Source organism: Drosophila nasuta, chromosome X (assembly GCF_023558535.2).
Source record: "Drosophila nasuta strain 15112-1781.00 chromosome X, ASM2355853v1, whole genome shotgun sequence".
NCBI lineage: Eukaryota > Metazoa > Arthropoda > Insecta > Diptera > Drosophilidae > Drosophila > Drosophila nasuta.
In genome coordinates, this window is record NC_083459.1 from 11,245,883 (window position 1) to 11,260,264 (window position 14,382).

At 36.9% G+C, this 14,382-nt stretch overlaps 1 protein-coding gene across 2 annotated transcripts; it reads left to right on the forward strand.

Annotated features, from left to right (window-relative positions):
* The first annotated feature begins 2,411 nt into the window (after nt 1-2,411).
* On the forward strand, nt 2,412-3,556 carry LOC132795740 (putative mitogen-activated protein kinase kinase kinase 7-like). Of its 2 annotated transcripts, none has more exons than XM_060806614.1 (5): nt 2,412-2,483; nt 2,536-2,832; nt 2,897-3,058; nt 3,123-3,261; nt 3,319-3,556. In XM_060806614.1, the coding sequence occupies exons 1-5, from the start codon at nt 2,430-2,432 to the stop codon at nt 3,441-3,443; spliced, it is 777 nt and encodes a 258-aa protein (XP_060662597.1). In that variant the 5' UTR covers nt 2,412-2,429; the 3' UTR covers nt 3,444-3,556. The 2 variants fall into 2 exon arrangements, with proteins under 2 accessions (XP_060662597.1, XP_060662598.1); XM_060806615.1 differs by having other exon boundaries at nt 3,123-3,248.
* The last annotated feature ends 10,826 nt before the right edge of the window (nt 3,557-14,382 follow it).

The following is a 14,382-nucleotide window of genomic DNA, read 5'->3' on the forward strand; positions in this document are numbered from 1 at the left end:
ATTGGCCAAGGCACGAAAAATGTTTTGCGAAAGGTTCAACAATGCGTAAGTAATTGACACACACACACACACACACGAGTGAGCGAGATGGCTAGTGATGCCTTGGCGACACATTTAAGTTCATGTCTCGCTCTAGCGTTCGTCGCTTTGTCGCCACCCTGGCGCCACCTATCGCATATTTGTGCCAATTAATTTGTTAAATAAACGCATTTGTCCCCGACGCTGCTGCGTCGCGACGTCGCTGCCGCTGCTGCTGCTGAGGCGTGCGTGCGCGTTAATTATGTGTGTGTGTGTGACAATGTGAATACGCATTTACATGTGTGTGTGTGCACTGGTATGCGTGTTAGTTACGGCTGCGTAATTGCAGAGAGCAGCTCACATTAAGCAACGTTCTGATCCCCACCTGACCAATTGAGTGAGCCTAGAGGGGGGAGGGAGGGAGAAGCGGCTGCTGTATGGCTGAACATTTCTTATTAATTGATTGGCATTGGCAATTGGCGCAACTGCTGCAGCAGCATCAGCATCAGCAGCAAACGGCAGCTGGCGACTCCTTTTTTAATTGAATTCCACGCTCCGCATTTTCCTCTGTTGTTGCGCTCGCATTCTTTTCCCCAAACGCATTTTCATAAATCAATTTTAATTGTAGGTAATTATTGGTAAAACTTCTCTTTTTTTTTTGTTATTGCCGCTGCTGCTGCTGATTTTCATTTCTCCCCAATCGCTTGCTCTCGGCAATCTGTGTGGCATCATTAATTGTGCTGAAATTATTATCATAATCGGTCCATTTAATCACTGTTTTTCCAGCAGTTTCACACTGCCGACACTCCGCTATCCACGATCGACTGCAGTTCGACAAATATACGTAGCTTAGCTTCATATATTTGTTTGTTTGCCAAAGTCTCACTTAGCGGCCTATATTGGCAGGCATAGTTGTGGCTGTTAAGCGAGGATAATTTATGAGTAAAATGTATTTTCATTAAAAATTATTAAGATAAATGCAGTTTGTCACATTTTGTATCCTTCTATTCATCACAACAAAAGTAACTAATTACCCATTCTTTTAGAAATATAACGCTTACCTACAAATTGCTTTACCTCACTTAACGGTCACTATTTATTCACTCGTTTTGGCAGTTAAGCAGGGACTATGTTGCCGTGGGTTTCCCTTTAAGATTTTCTATTTCACATTAACGATAACATTGTTGGAAGCTAGCAGTTTGTTTTATTATGACTACAAAACTATTTTGCGCATTGTAATCAAATTTCTTAAGTAATTTAATGATTGTGTAAGTGAATCACAAATAGCAGTAATCAGAAAAGCAAACAAGTCGCACCATTCATAAGTCAGCGTACGTAACTATACTATAACAATACAGCAATAAAAAATTCATAACAAAAGCAAATACGTCTGAACCTAAATCGAATATAATTTCAATATACTTATTTGCCTTTCTTACATTTTGTTGACCAATTCTTGCAATTAATCTGTTCTTTCTTAACTTTGATTTCATTCATTCTTTGCTTTGACATGTTTCATTTTCAAAAAAAATATTAGTTACTTATCATTTGCATCGACGTCAATCTCTATAATAAATTCAAATGTGGCAACAACACTTTTTTTTTAACCTTGTACTCAATGTCTAATCTCGCTTCTATTCGCATTCCAATACATATTATTTAGTAATAATAACAAAGAAGAAAGCTACAGTCGACTGTAAAATACCTGTTACACATTTTCAATAAAACTAAAACAGTGAAAAACAAGTAAGAAAGCTACAGTCGAGTGTGCTCGTGTGGGCGTTTTTGCCCATACAAAAGTATTTCTTTAATAACTTCGACAATTTTTATCTGATCGCAACCAAATTTTCAGGAATCATAACTACTATAGTAATTATAGTATATACTTCGATTTGCGGGGGCAGAAGTGGGCGTGGCAAAAATTTGAAACAAACTTGATCTGCGTGCAAACATAACAAATGCTGTCGAAAAAAAAATTATAGGTCTATCTCTTATAGTCTCTGAGATCCAGTGTTTCATACGGACGGACGGACAGACGGACAGACACACAGACGGACAGACGGACATGGCTAGATCGTCTCGACTGTTGATACTGATCAAGAATATATATATTTTATGGGGTCGGAGATGCTTCCTTATACCTGTTACATACATTTGCTACCCTATGGGTAGCTGGTATAAATAGTAAAATACTACTGCATTGAAAATATATCAAACAACTGTTTTTTGCAATAAAAAATGATTTTATACATACCTTTCACAATTTTTATCTTATCGCATTGTTATACTTGTTTTTGCTGATTAAGAGTCTATATATGTACTACATATACATGCGCTTATCGCTTTTAATTCTGAGCGTATATAAGACATTTTTGCGTTTGATTTCAATTCCAGTTTGTACTTTGAGAGGAATGGAGAGAAAAATTAGACTGGAAGAAATCTCAAGCTACCTTAATGATCAATTTGTAATTCAATAAATTGTTCAATACGCGAAATAATGTTAATATTTTATTGTAGTATATTGGATGTGGTCACTATTCAATTGACTACAAAGGAACATTGGAGGATGGAGACGTAGTGATCAAAGCAATCAATGTAATCGATGATAATCTGCTGTTGATCAAGAAAGAAATTCGCATATTGCGATCCGTTTATCATGAGAATATTGTGGAATTTGTTGGATATCTGATTGACCTGCCCAAACTCTATTTGGTCACAGAATTCATCGGTTCATCTTTAGACAAAGTAATCCATAAGAGCACTGATCCATATACAAATGAGCAGGCCATTAACTGGATGCTCCAAGCAGCCAAGGTACTTACTATAAATATGAATATATAGTGAATACTACGATTTATTAAATTTGTATATTTTCTAGGGCCTTCACTATCTGCATAGTTTAACGCCGAAGCTGATTCATCGTGATGTACGACCTCAAAATTTGATGATTGATCAAGACAGAAAAGTGCTTAAGCTCACGAATTTCGCCAATACGAATATAATGGGAAAATCAGAAGCTTATCTGTACATGGCACCTGAGGTAAGCTTAAAATAAATAAATACGATTATATATGTACATTGTAACTTCTCTTTTCTATGCCCAGATTTTCGAAGGTAATCGATTCACTGAGGAATGCGATGTGTTTAGCCTTGGAATAACTTTCTGGGAGGTTCTCAGTCGTAAGATTCCATACAAAGATAGTCCGTCCAATATGCTGACTTTAAAAAAAGTGACCCAAGAAAGTACATTAATTACCAAAATTTGTTTGATTCCATTCATTTTTTATCTCTTTTTTCAAGATCTTCGACCCCCATTGTTGGATATATCAGAGTGTCCAGAGCATATAAAAGTGTTGATAGAAAGCAGTTGGAGTCCCCAGCCAAAGCGACGACCGAAAATGAAGAAAATTATTGCAGCTTTATGAAAGAGCTCCATTTACTGGACTCTATATCTATTTATAGTGTATATATCCATGAGCTGGACTCTACATCTATTTATATATTCTATCTGTTGTAAATAAAAAGCTGGTCGAATGGATTCAACGATCTCTACATCACTAAAACTTTGTATCATACGTTTCACTGGTTCGTCCCATCCTTGAGTACGGATCTCTTGTCTAAAATCCCCAGTATAGTGTTTATCAAGATAAGATTGAGTCAGTGCAGAATCAATTTTTGATATTTCCTCTTCGTAGTTTAAACTGGAACCCTAATATTAGATTACCAGTAGGCTTTTATTACTAAACCTTCCTTCTCTTTCTGACCGTAGAACTATGCAAGTTGCTGTTTTCATTCAGAGATTAATTAATGGTGAACTAGACTCTTTGGAGCTGTTAAGTAAATTAGTCTTGCAGTTCACTAGGAATTTTCTTCCTCTTCTCGTTTCACGAAGAACTACCAACTTTGCTTTGCCATAATCTCTTCCTTCCTCCTGTGTGTGAATTATAATAATCTCAATAACGTAGTTTGCTTCAGTAAATCTGCCTAAAACCTTATTATTAGCATATTTATCGAGTATTTAATGGTTTTCTATCTTCTTATACATATATACTAACATATTTTGCTTCCCTATTAATGTAGTATTGTATTACTAAGGTATTTAATTAACTGTCCAGCGTCTTTTAAATATTTATCGCGGTTTTGGATTTTGATTTCGATTTTGTTTTGTTCGCTCGTCAACAAGTCCGTATCGTATTTATTAAGTCAATGTCCAAATAAAATAGAAAAAATAATATTGTATATCGTTGTTCTCACTTATCAATTAAGATAAATACTTTAACATTTCTGATATAATGAAGTTTTCAATGATTATTCACAGAAATCATAGCATGTATTTCAACCAAGTGTCATCAAAGATATGAACCAGCTCATGAAATATGCAACTAGTTCGTTAATAAACGCTAGATGTCGCTTAAGATCTTAAAATATAGTAGTTACCGTCATATTCGAGCTCTGATTCATTCTTTTCTCTGACCAATGTCATGTATTATCACAAAAATTGAAGAATTGAAGCTTAGTCGAATATGCGAAGCTAATCTTTTATATGGACTGCAGTGGAAGGTTGACATTTGAAGATAAGATGAAAAAAATGGGAATTTGAAATAGGATCGGGAAAAACACTCTTTGCATTTAAGTAAAGGGGGTTTTAGAATATTTTAGTATATTAATTTGGTATATTTAAAGAATAATACAGTTATGTTTTGCTTTTATTGAAAATGTGTAGCGAATAAATCACAGTCGAGCACACACGACTGTAGCTTTGTCTTAAACAGTCAATGTTATATTAATATATAAACAATTTGATAGTAAACATTTTGAGCTGCATAGATCTGAAGCAATAATTTTGTTGAGTGTGTCCAACTTCAGTCAAACTTTTTTTTATATTTTATATTTTTATATCAACACTGAATATTTTGAAAAATAATGTTGATGGAAAAAGAGATCGTTTATCATTTTAATAGTATTCACATTATTATAACATTAAGAATACTTTGAAATATTTTGAAAATTGCAAATATGTATTAACATTTGAAATAGATAAGATTTTTATGTAGTTTAATGACTATTAATTGAGAGTTAAGAGTTTATTCCATCACTCTGAGAATTTCAAAACTTTTAATAATTTGTATGGAAATAATTGAGCAACAAATTGTGGGAATAGCTGAGAAAACTGATGACTGAAAATGCAAAGAATTAATTTACATACTCAAAATATAAAACCGAGAACATTCAGAGTATTCATTTATATATTCAAATAGGCAACATCCATAAATTGATGGCACATTTGATTGGCAAACTGTAAAGATACCCGGATGATTGCTGTTCAGCTGTTCAGCTGTCTGTCGAGCAGGACTAATTCAATAAAAAACTTTCTTTTACTGTTACTGCGTTGCTCGGTTGCTCGGTTGCTGGTAATTTGTCATAAGTATTTTTCATATTCGATATTTCACATATGCCAGAGAGAGCAGTCGTATTTTATATGCGGCACTTGGCCAATTGCTCCAAGGAGGCCAATTGAAATTGAAATGCATGTTCTCGCTTTAGTTTGAGTTCAAGTTTCATGGCCACTTGGTGGGGAGACAGGCTGAAGTTGAAGTTGATATTGAAATGCTGCATGAATTTGTGGCAACTCCTTCTCCTCCTGCTACTCCTTCAGCTCAACTCTAAGACTCTGCTCAGCTACTTAGTGGTAGTAAATGATGCTCTTTGTCTTGGACTTCACCTTAACTCGAGTGGCACTTGCCTAAATGACCACTTGCCTTGCTCCATCGTCAGTTTCTGTCCTGTAACCCTAAACTCTTGCTTGGTCCTTACTCCTTTCTTGATGCTGTTGCTGGGGCACACCATCTGTTTCCATCTGCTTCATGTGGCACATTTCACATTTCATATTTGCGGCAATTGCGAGCACAGTTTGTGTTCTGCCATTTGTCCACAGCTTCTCCTGTCCTTTTTTTTTTGTCTTTGCTCATAACCGGCAAATACAAATGGCCAAGTTTATGGCTTGGCCATTTCAATTTCATGCAGCTTGACCACCACATTTACAAAATGCTTTCCCTCCCCTCCCATGACCCTCTCACATCCCTCTCTCCACTCTTCGGGCCTTTAAGATACTTGAGTCACAACTTTTTGCTCCTTACTTTCTCAATTTCCACAAGGCACTTGAACACTTCTTCTGCTTCTTATGCGCTTCTTATTCGTTTTTTTTTTCAATATGCTCGCCGCATAGTCCGTTGGCTGTTAGTTGTTCAAACTTTAAGTATCATTGACCTTTTAGGGGGGCGGTGGTGGGTAACAGATTTGTGGTGGGCATGGCAGCGACGATAGGCGCAACAGTTGCCGCAGTTCGCGTTAAGCGGCGACGGCCCAGAAAATTACCTTAAAACATAAACAAGGCGTGGATGGAGAGTGGAGAGTGGAGAGGGGGAGGATGGGAAGAGGTGGGTAGGGGTGGGTAGGGGAGGAGGGGAGCGTGCCAAGCTACGTGTGAAAATAATGAGCAGGCGTGCTTAGCACAATGCCAGCAACTGAAAAGGTGGCAATGGGGGAAGGGGGGATACCAAAATGAAAGGGGTGAGAAGCTGAAATCCAAACAACAAAATCGTCTGTTGTGTGAGTGAGCGAGTCTTCGCGCGCGCGTGTGTGTGTGTGTGTGTAGTGAGAAAAGTGCAATCGAAATCCCAGGAAAGTCATTCTCGTGAGTCAGGCTATACATATTCGTATATGTGTGTGTGTGTGAGTGTGTGTATGCATGTGCGTGTGTGTGTGATCCATCATTCAGTGGCTAAACAAACAAAGGCAACGAGAGCAACAAAGAGAGCAGCATCTAGAGCAACTTGGACGTTAATTTGCCGTCGCCGTCGTCGTCGTCGCTGAAAATAAAAATTAATATATGCCGCAACACGTTTTCACTTCCCCAAAAGAGACAGAGCGAGAGCGAGAGAGAGAGAGAGAGAGAGTTATAGAATTGAAATAGAGTGAAAGAGAGGCGAGTGTTTGTTGATTTTAAGAGGTAAAGAGTGGAAAGGTGGAGCAGGGGAGGGGAAGGTGGAGAGCAGAAGAGTTACGCAGCTTCAGTTTTGAAAATAGTTTCCGCTGAAAAGCAAAAGAACTTGCCACGCATCCACGACAACAACAACAACAGCAACAACACAATAGCCAATCGAACCCCTTCCTTCTCCTTCTCCTTCTCCCCCCTCTTATTGCATGACTCAGCAATGGGCACGCCCACTAATTACGTGTAGTGCGAACAGCGGGCGGGCAACAAAGAAGTTAATTTGATTTGTATTCCTGCCACTTGCCTGCCACTGTAAAGTAAATGCATTAAGGATGCACTCCCTCTCTATCTCTCTCTCTCTCTTCCTCTCTCTTTTATCACTATCTCTCCTTTCACTACCTTTTGGCAAGTTTCATGCTTCGCTTTGCCAAACCACTTCGCTGGCAACTAGAAGAAGTGCAAGTGTCATTTTAAATCCAAAGCGAATGCCAGAAAAAAAAAACAAACATAAAATAAATCGAAGCTGAAACTATTCACTGCACGAAAAAGAAGAAGTAGATAAAGAAGAAGAGGAAGTGAAAAAGGAAGAGGAATAACAACAACTTCAGATGCAGTCGTGTGTCTATCACGTCCATCACTTCCTGACATTGTAGTCTTCATTTGAGCACCAAATGAACTCGCTCCTGCACTTGAAGTATTTACCGCAGGGCAAACTATTTCTTTGTCTGATCATCTACTCCTTATACATACATATATATATATATAGAATATATATACTCTATAGTACTACATACTTTAGCTGATTACTAGAATTGACTTGTAAGCACTCGCTTTAATAGCATGTTCAGCAAGTAGTCGCTAACGATACTTTATTTGCAAATCTGTTCATCTCAATGCAAGTCTGGGTTTTTTTATATTACTATCTGAAAAGTGGCAAATTATATAGTACATAGTCAGATTTATTGCAATTTCTCATAGTTTCTTTATTTAACTACAACTGTGAACTTTGAAATAGCAGTGCTAACGACATACTATTATCAACACAACTTCCAGACAGCATAATGTCTTTAATGTTTATTAATTAAATTTTTGCATTTTGGCTAATTCAATATTTTAATATAATATGGATAATAACAAAAGAAATTGGGTGCTCACTTGTATACCAAATTTCTTAGAACTCTATTACATTTATTGCTTGTCACCTATTTAGTGTTTTGGAAAAATGCAATAAAAACATATTTCAAAATATCGAATTCATTTTGTGTTCAATTTAAGCTCAATCAATAAATATAGGCAAAGAAATTAGTTTATATAGTATAGTATAGTATAGTATAGTATAGTATAGTATAGTATAGTATAGTATAGTATAGTATAGTATAGTATAGTATAGTATAGTATAGTATAGTATAGTATAGTATAGTATAGTATAGTATAGTATAGTATAGTATAGTATAGTATAGTATAGTATAGTATAGTATAGTATAGTATAGTATAGTATAGTATAGTATAGTATAGTATAGTATAGTATAGTATAGTATAGTATAGTATAGTATAGTATAGTATAGTATAGTATAGTATAGTATAGTATAGTATAGTATAGTATAGTATAGTATAGTATAGTATAGTATAGTATAGTATAGTATAGTATAGTATAGTATAGTATAGTATAGTATAGTATAGTATAGTATAGTATAGTATAGTATAGTATAGTATAGTATAGTATAGTATAGTATAGTATAGTATAGTATAGTATAGTATAGTATAGTATAGTATAGTATAGTATAGTATAGTATAGTATAGTATAGTATAGTATAGTATAGTATAGTATAGTATAGTATAGTATAGTATAGTATAGTATAGTATAGTATAGTATAGTATAGTATAGTATAGTATAGTATAGTATAGTATAGTATAGTATAGTATAGTATAGTATAGTATAGTATAGTATAGTATAGTATAGTATAGTATAGTATAGTATAGTATAGTATAGTATAGTATAGTATAGTATAGTATAGTATAGTATAGTATAGTATAGTATAGTATAGTATAGTATAGTATAGTATAGTATAGTATAGTATAGTATAGTATAGTATAGTATAGTATAGTATAGTATAGTATAGTATAGTATAGTATAGTATAGTATAGTATAGTATAGTATAGTATAGTATAGTATAGTATAGTATAGTATAGTATAGTATAGTATAGTATAGTATAGTATAGTATAGTATAGTATAGTATAGTATAGTATAGTATAGTATAGTATAGTATAGTATAGTATAGTATAGTATAGTATAGTATAGTATAGTATAGTATAGTATAGTATAGTATAGTATAGTATAGTATAGTATAGTATAGTATAGTATAGTATAGTATAGTATAGTATAGTATAGTATAGTATAGTATAGTATAGTATAGTATAGTATAGTATAGTATAGTATAGTATAGTATAGTATAGTATAGTATAGTATAGTATAGTATAGTATAGTATAGTATAGTATAGTATATAGTATAACATAGTTTTATTATGTTTTTACGAAGCATGTTTATAACTATAACTGCGATTATTTACAACCATGACTATGATTTTAGTCTTATATCATTTTTATAAAAACCTTTAAACACTTTTCTTAAATTTAGTTGGCAGGTAAGGAAGCTTGAAGACTGAGTCTGAGTGTGAGTGTGAAACTGCTTAAGAATAAGATATAACGATATCCGAGCGAACTGTAAACAAAGCACAAACAGCTGGAAGAGTGTCACACGAAATGAGCTGTCGACGTCGTCGTCGTCGTCGTCGTCCTCGCAGGATGTTTAGACGTGGCTTACGGCAAGCTTGCGACAAGGAGAGAAGAGAAGAGAGGAAAGGAAAGGAATGGGAGCAGTGAAAAGGGCAACAACGATGAGACTAGACAACGCGACGAGACAATGTGCAAACTATGCACAACAGCACAGCATTGCAGGCACAGTGGGGCAAATGCAATTGCCGAGTGCTTGGCGCTTGCTGCGAACATTTCAATCGAATGCGAAATAATTTCTTAAGAGTCTCGCTTTGGGTGAAAGTGTGAATCTGTTGAGTTGTTGATCGAAAATCAAAGGATGCATTCGCTTGACTGCCCTTGCCTCTTGTATGTGGAACGTGTGAACTTAACTCAAGAGTCGTTTCCCCCTCGCTCGCTCGCTTCTTCTTTCTCTATCTCTTTAGCTGTCTCTAGCGATTTGAACGCATTGTGCAATGAATTGCATTTCGTTTTTGTTGCAGTTGCCGCATTCGTAATGAAGACAAGTTCCTGCCGAAAAAAAGAACATGAGACGACATGGGAATGGAACGGAATGGAGCGGAATGGAACGGATCAGGTCCATGTTTGTTTGTTTTTGTGTGTTTGCCAGCTTGTCTAACTGTTTGCCAACTGTCTGGGCCAGCAAACAGGCCAGGCAATAAAATAAGCAACAAAATGAAATGAAATGAAATGGCTGCAGACATTGGCATCTTGGAGACTTGCCACCAGTTCTCCTTCCCTTTCTCTCTACCGCTCTCTCTCTCTCTCTCTCTGCTTGCAGGTGCAGCGAGGATATGAAGCTAGTTGAAGCCCAAGGACTGTTGTTGTGGGCGCATCTTCAGTTCAGTTCAGTTCAGTTCAGTTGAGTTTTGGGTTTCTTTCTATTTTTCTCGCCTGTCGCAAATAGTAAAAATATTTACCAATAGACATTGGCGTTGACGTTGGCTGGCGATGCTGATGCTGATGCTGACTCAACTATCCCACTCAATCTGCAGCCCTCTCTCTCTCTCTCTCTCGTTGTGTGTAGCTGTCTCTTTCAGTCTCTTGACAGCTAACGAGTGGCCTTTGAGCGGCACGTTCGTGTTTAGACTCTTAACACATTTTTCGGTTCGCTTTCATTTCGACTCAAGTGCAATCAGCACAAGGAGATGGACAGCAGGACAACAAACGGGTCGCGGACACTCTGCTTCTTGGGTTAGGATGCGACGGGATGCGATGCGATGGGATGTGGCTGCCTCTACGTGGCACGTAGCACGTTGTCTCGCCCAGACAGTTTACAAACACAAGACACAACGCAACTGAATACTGAGGAAGCGGTTTAGGGAATGGAATGGGAAGGGAAAGGAAGGGAATGAAAAGAAGAAAGCTTTCACTTGACTGTGCGTCGTCCTGCGACGGCTTCCTGCGTCCTTCCTTCCGTTGGGTCTTCAAGATAAAAACTAGTGGATCAGCAGCACTTAATTACATGAAACGAAAACTGTTAACATTTCGGGCAAAGGATATTGAAGGGAAGCAGGGGCGGGGCTGTTGCCTCAGCTTGATGCAAACCGGATTAGAAGGGGGTCTAAGTGGCCAGGCCATTGTTATGGCCTAGGCTCATAAAAGCATTGAGTGATAGCATGTGACATGATAATCATCGTCAGCACAACAGACAGAGATAGGCTAAGACACAGACAGAGAGAGAGAGAGAGAGAGAGAGAGAGAGAGAGAGAGAGAGAGTTAAACGTTGATGCGTGCAGTCATCAAATTTACGGGGCGTGGCCGGAAGTGTTAATTGACCTAATTGCTGCCTGAGCGATTGAAAAGTGCAAATGTAATCTGGCATAAATAAGTATTGCAATATTTATGCGACAGTCAGCAAGCTAAAGAGAGAGAGAGAGAGCGAGGGAGGGAGAGAGGGAGAGCAATGTACTCAGTGACCCACAAAGCCAATGGCCAAAATGGTTGAGAGGGAGTTGAAGAGAGAGAGAGTTGAGGCTGCAGATGGAGTCGGAGTCGGAGTTGAAACCGTTGCTGAAGCTCTGCGTTCGCAAGTTGTATAATCTGATGCGATTTTGCGATTTGTAAAGCGAACAAACAGAGAGAAGCCGCTTTTAAAAATGCAACAACAGCAAGCACCGATGTGTATGGGGGGTGGGGTGGGTTGGAGATGGAGATGGAGAAGGAGCAACAGCAGCAGCCGCATCAGGCAACTGCCATAAAAGGAGCTAAAGTACAAATCGTTGTCACATGTGAGCCGCATTTTTATGGCCGCCGGCTTGGGAATTTCTGCTTGTGCCGCCTCCTGCTGCTGCTGTTGTTGCTGCTGTTGCTGCTGCCCCTTCTCCCCAGCCCACCCCTTGTGCTTGTTGCTGTGGCATCAGGAATTTATTGTGCACGCTGTAAATGGTCAGGAGCAGGCAGAGTTTTGGGCATCCCATCTTCAATTCAGTTGCAGTTGCAGCCTCACACAGCTCAACCAACAGCGTCCTGTTGCCACAAGCCGCAAGCTGCTGTTGCTCCCATTCAAATGCGCAACAGGTCAACCTGCAACTTGCAACTCCAGCAACTCCAGCAACAACTGAGGCTGAAGGCGCTGCAATTTTTATTGCTTTCACAAGAATCGCTCGAGTTGAGGCCCTTAAAAGGCCACTCGCGGAATGCATCTCGGGGACATTGCGGCTGCGTCTTGCAACATTGCAGCACAGCTGTGGCACAGCGAGTTCGAGGGGAGCGCAAGATGATTCAATTGATTGATTGATTGATTGATTGATCGCCTACCATTGCCTCCACCTTCTGTGCGCCAGTTCACAATGCCCAACGACAAACGACAATGCTTCAAAGCATCATCAGCAAGCAGCAGATAAGCGACTCCCCCCCCCACTTGCCACTTGCCCCGCTTGCCCCACGTCGCTGTTTGTTGTCGCTGTCGCTGACGTTGAAGTCGCGTCTGCTGTGCCTCCAATGTTATCAGCAAAACAGCTTGAGAATAACATACTTACTCTATATATAGTATAGAGATCTCGTGACGTGAGCAAACTCAGTTCCATGCCATTGTTGATGAATCCATTATTCGAATGGTTCACAAACAGAGCACCAAAGGAACTACTTACTCCCACCTTCACCTCCGCCTCCAAAAGTAAACTGTATGCATCAATACTTCTTACACAATGTCTGGAAATTTGAGTGGATTACTTGCAACCTGTGAGTTAATTAACAGCTGGCGGAGTAACAAATACTTTTCAAATAAATTGCTTAGTGAGAATTTGAATTTGAATCTAGAATTTCAAATATTATAAAGTACAACATCATAATCTCAACAATAGAAAGTGTCAGCACTTTGAATTAGCTAAGATAGTTTTATTAATATAATATTTATAGTGAGAAACTCATTTGGCAATAAGCAAATTATACATACAATATTATTATAATACAATATCATAATTAAGTACCTTTTTTTAATTTATAGATTTATTAGTAAATGAACCAATACAGAACTAAAACAAAGTACCATAACAACATATTGTAGAGAACTTATAGTTTAAGTTAGTAGAAATTATATTTCTACACAACTTGTATGCAAATATAATATATTCGGACTAACAGAGCGTGAATAATTCCTCGATAATAAAGAACTTTGGAAACATTGATTGATATTGTTATTTTAGTTCAAGTTCTAATTGATTTACGGATAAATAACATTTGCGTTGACAATGCTAGGAGTAAATTAATTATTGTCGAGCCAAAATTGCATATTTGAATAAATGAATTCAATTGGAAATTTTTTAAAATCAAGTATTCATTTATAATAACAAGTTTTATCGAAGAAAGTTTAGTTTTTTAAGCGGTTGCTGTATTATCTTTAAAAGACAACGTTTTTGTTTTTGTTATCTCTGAATTATGCTTAGATAAAGCAGAAAGTAGAACTAGTTCTTTATTGAATGAGTGTTCATTAGCATCAAGTTGCGTCGCACAGTGGTTCGTTGCATTACTTAATACATAAATACAATTTTTTCTTAAATTTGAAAACATAAATAAAATAATCCTTTAAGATTTCCCACTTGCAAAGGTTATATTTTTTCTTAATCTTATCATTAAAAAAAAAAAATATAATAATTTCGGTTTATAAATAAGTCAAAACTAAATTATCTTTAAAGATTCTGTCGTCAAGAAGAATACAATTTATTTATTGCTAACAATTCTACATAATTTTGACTTAAATTATTAATTAATGATTTTTGGCCTACACACAATTTGTTGAAAATACAAATTTAAATTGTTTAGACTATCTTTGATTTTAGCTGTACTTGAAATTAATCTATTAAATCATTTGGTAGTGATGCATTTATGTAATTGTTATAAAAATCAGTTATGTGTCTTAAATAAATTTAACTTGAAATTAGATTTTCGGTGCAACTTAATAGAACTTGTGCCACTGTGCGACACTCAAATAAAGTGAACAATCGTCGACTGATTAGCAAAAAGCAACAACAAAAGCTCAGCATCCAGATGCGAGTTATGAGCTGGCAGGCAAAGTCCAAACATTGATAAGAGGCAGAAGAGGCAGGTTGAGAAGATGACGATTTCACTTTCGAACCTTTTGCACATTGCTCTCGG